Source organism: Humulus lupulus, chromosome 6 (assembly GCF_963169125.1).
Source record: "Humulus lupulus chromosome 6, drHumLupu1.1, whole genome shotgun sequence".
Lineage (NCBI taxonomy): Eukaryota > Viridiplantae > Streptophyta > Magnoliopsida > Rosales > Cannabaceae > Humulus > Humulus lupulus.
In genome coordinates, this window is record NC_084798.1 from 11091018 (window position 1) to 11095169 (window position 4152).

The window sequence follows — 4152 nt, forward strand, 5'->3', positions numbered from 1 at the left end:
GTCTTCCTTCATCCGCGCAAGTTGTGCTAATAATATGAGCTGAATAGTAAATATGTCCCCACTAGTATATTTCGGTGCTTTAACGTCACTTTTTAAGACTTTTCACAATTTGTGAATAAAATCTATATATATATATATATTTATAGAAGACGTTTCTTAATTGCTGGACGGGACTTAATAAGAGGGCTATCATTTTACTAGAAAAATGATCTTTAGCATTAACTGCATTTTGGGTATCATTTGACTAAAAAATTGTGACACACATCTTTTATCGGAGTTTCAATCTTAGCAGATATGTATCAACTAGGCCAAAAAGGAACAAAGAAGAGAATTGCATCCACACCTTAAACTTCCATCATTTTCTATTGTTATGAAATCATGTGATTGAGTGCAGCTGGAATGAAGATGATAAATTTACACGAATTACAATGAAATAGCAAGTCTTTTTATTCCGTATGTGGTAATCATTTACTTTTTGCACATTATTAATATTGCAACCTCATAAGTCATATTACAATATAAATTAAATGTCACCTAACACAGACAACTTCATAGATATTTAAGGTATGTTATGAATCACATCGTTTATAAAACGACACAAGGAAGAGTATGAGGACCCACCTTCCATTAAGGTTTCCCGGCCCTTCTCACTCATTTCTTTTACTCTCTTCCTAATATCATTATCAGACTCCATCACCTTTCGAATCCCAACCTCAATTTCTTCAGCTTTTACGACAACAACATCACCAGAAATGTTGAAACCCCTCCGGTAGTCCAACTTAATCTCCACTGCTAATCTGAACTCCTTCACTAGCTTGAAAGCGTTGATTTGTTGCTCAGCGTACAAAGGCCACGTCGCCATTGGTACCCCATACCACAAGCTCTCTAGGATTGAGTTCCAACCACAATGGGAGACGAACCCTCCAACTGAGGAGTGAGCCAGCACAGTCACCTGTGGAGCCCACCCTATGACCTTTCCAATCTCAGCCGTTCGATCAAGAAACCCCTCCGGAAGAACTTCATTGAAATCCGCGTAATCTTCTGGCTTAGTTGACTGACCTTTCTGTGGTTGTTTTCTTACGGACCACAGAAACCGAACCCCACTCCGCTCTAAACCCATGGCTATCTCTTTCACTTGCTCCCCACTGAAGCTTCCCCTGCTCCCGAAGCACAGGAACACTACCGACGATGGAGGCTGGCTGTCTAGCCACGTCACGATGTTGGTTTCTTTCTGACCTTGGTTAGAATTAGGGTTTATTATAGGTCCCACTGGGTAGATTGGCGGGATTGGCGGGATCAAGTTATCTTTAGTTAAGGAATCAATCATGGCGGACTCTAACTCCACGAATGTATTTACTAAAAAGCCCTTGGTTTTTCTCATATTTCTGAAATGACTGAGAATCAAGGGGCACGACACCTTGTTCAGTACCTCATCGGGGATGACCTTGGCCGGAACCGGGTTGACGAAACCCGGAACGACGAGCTCTGCATCTGGTTCAACTTTATATTCAGTAATATCTTTGTTTTGGTCGGAACTTAGGGTTTCGAGATGATAAATGAGCCGGAGAAAGCCGGCCCCTGACGTGAAAAACATGTAGGAGGGGACCCTAAACTCCTCGGCAACGTCAATCATGGCAGTGCAGAGCATGTCGATGACGAAACCGGCCAGCGTAGGCGAGTCGGGTTCGCTCGAAAAGGAGTCGGTGAGGTTCTTGACGGCGTTTCGAACGTGGGGTTTGCGATTTTCTAAGAATGAATCGATGAACTGGACGAGAGTAGGACTAGTGCTGTCAACAGTATGAGCTTCCGATAGTTCGATGAACTTGATGCTGTTGGCGGTGATGGAGCCGAGGAGAGATTGCATGTGGGATTTGTTCGGGGGATCGAAGCCTGGCATTTTTATGATAAGGATTGAGATGGAAAGACGATGATCTTGAGCAACAAGATGCTTTGCCATTTCTAATGATGAGACGATGTGGCCTACTCCTGGGAAAGGAATGAAAACTAGTTCTCCTTTCTTCATTTTTTCTCTTTTGTAATTATAATTATTTTACAAATGGGAGTGAGGCTATATAAATCTATATATATACAGAGAGAGAGATTGAGAGAATACATAGATAGGAAAAGAATAGTGAGTGTTTCTAACATTACTCGTGTATACATATATATATATAAACTCAATGGAGTACAGTGAGGCAACGTACAGTGCAAATCTGAATTTCCTACTTTTATTATTATTAGTGATGAGTCATGAGTGCTCTTTACCCTTTGTTTAATAAAGGAGGAAAGAGGGAGGAACTAATAGTTTGGAGAATGGAGAGAGAAAGTGGAAAGTAAAAAAAAATTGTTTGGTATGTATAGAGAAAAGGGTTGACAAAAATGGATGGGTAGAAAAATTAGTGGGGTTCATCAATTTGTATTCTTCCTAAACTAGAATTTAAAAAAATATATATCTAAATAAAATTACTTATTTACTTTTATTTATAATTCAAAATGATTTATATAATTTACTATATATCTTATTTTCTTTACTTCAAACACATTTTCCATGTGGTCTATCTCTCTTATTTTTTTTATCTTTCTATTTTTTTTCCACCATATCAAACATTATAAGTTTAGAATATTCCAAGGAAAAAGTTTGAAAGAGAGATGAATAATAAGTCTAGCTAGGTTGGCAAAACCAGTCTTTGTACCTTTGAGTGAGCTAGAGCACTAGGACGAATAGCAGCACCAGCACACATGGCTTAACAGCCTTTTTATTATTATTGGGCTGTAGAATTTGATTTTGGGGACATGTGATCTCAGCTGAGCAATCACTCTCCAAATGACAACTCAACTCAGGTCCTGAATGAAATTCAATCACGATTAAAAGCATTTTTGTATGTGTGGAAATGTAATTCCCACAAAATTGAAATTGAACATTTTATTATGTTGCAATTATTTTAAAGATCATAACTTTCTCTTATAACAGAAAAGAAAATATGTCTCTTGCATCTTCAAACTTCAGCAATTTAGTTATATATATAATGATTGTTATGTGTAAAGATATAAGAAATATGAGAAATAATCAGACTTGAAGAATTAGAGAGAAAAATTATGGGTTTAGAGAAAGAAGCTCTGGGAAACACTTTTGAGTGAATTGTATGGGAAGTGAGAGAGAGTTTTATTAGTTCACGAATCTGAGTTTATTCATGAACTGTATGTAAAAGGATCTCTTATCTTGATTAAAAGTTGATTCACCTTTAGTGAAGTACTGCAAGAAGATCAAGGAGTAACATAATAATTTTTATGGTGGAACCTCATCGGAGGAAACTGGAGTATGCCAATTTCTTTATGGCCGAACCAGAATAACTTGTGTCTTTTCTTCCCCTTTATTTCTTTTTCTTATTATTTGTGTTTGTTGATTTTATTTTTTTCTTCTACTGCCATTTAATTTTAGTTTTAATAATTGAACACCAAGTGTTTGAGCAATTGTCTCTTAACAAGTTTTGTTGAGTTTGTGTTGTAAAATTACAACAGTGGTGCCAGAGCTAGGTTTCGGCTGAGAAGAACTCAAAGTTTGGAGAAAAAGATTCACTACAAAAAATGTAGTATTACTGGCGGAGGGTTCCGCCAGTAATAACTGGTGTATCCGCCGGTAATGTATATTACCGGCGGCAGTCCGCCGGTAATTCTCCGCCGCTAATAATCGGTCGGTATTAGCGGAATTACCGACCGACTGACACACCCGCCGGTATTGTATTAATACTGGCGGATTAATAGAGATGAGACTCTGCCAGTATGAAATAACACTGTCAGCCTCGTTTGACTCATTTAATACCAGCGGGTTCCGCCTCTATTAATCCGTCGGTAATAAACTAATAATATTAAAATATAGTAATTGATTTTATTTTATTTCATAATAAATATACATATAATACTTATTTAAAAATAATAATATTTAACATAAATTATAATTAATAACACAATTAATATTCATCAAACAAAAATAGCATTATAATTAATCATAAAATTAACATAATAAAAATATAAACTGTCTCATTTTAATTACATATGAACTAATTATAAAATAAACATAATAAAATTTCAATTGTCTTAATATAATTAAAAAACGTAATCTAATTATTATTGTTTTGATCGGGCCAACCATGT

General features: G+C 36.4%; 1 protein-coding gene across 1 annotated transcript; it reads right to left on the minus strand.

Moving 5' to 3' along the window:
• Positions 1–423: 423 nt before the first annotated feature.
• On the minus strand, positions 424–2164 carry LOC133781646 (putative UDP-glucose flavonoid 3-O-glucosyltransferase 3). The gene has a single exon (XM_062220699.1). The coding sequence runs from the start codon at positions 2021–2023 to the stop codon at positions 560–562; it is 1464 nt and encodes a 487-aa protein (XP_062076683.1). The 5' UTR covers positions 2024–2164; the 3' UTR covers positions 424–559.
• Between the last annotated feature and the right edge of the window lie 1988 nt (positions 2165–4152).

Bases quoted from the DNA above. Each gene is read 5' to 3' on its own strand.
- LOC133781646 (XM_062220699.1), bottom strand. From the start codon at position 2,023: ATGAAGAAAGGAGAACTAGTTTTCATTCCTTTCCCAGGAGTAGGCCAC.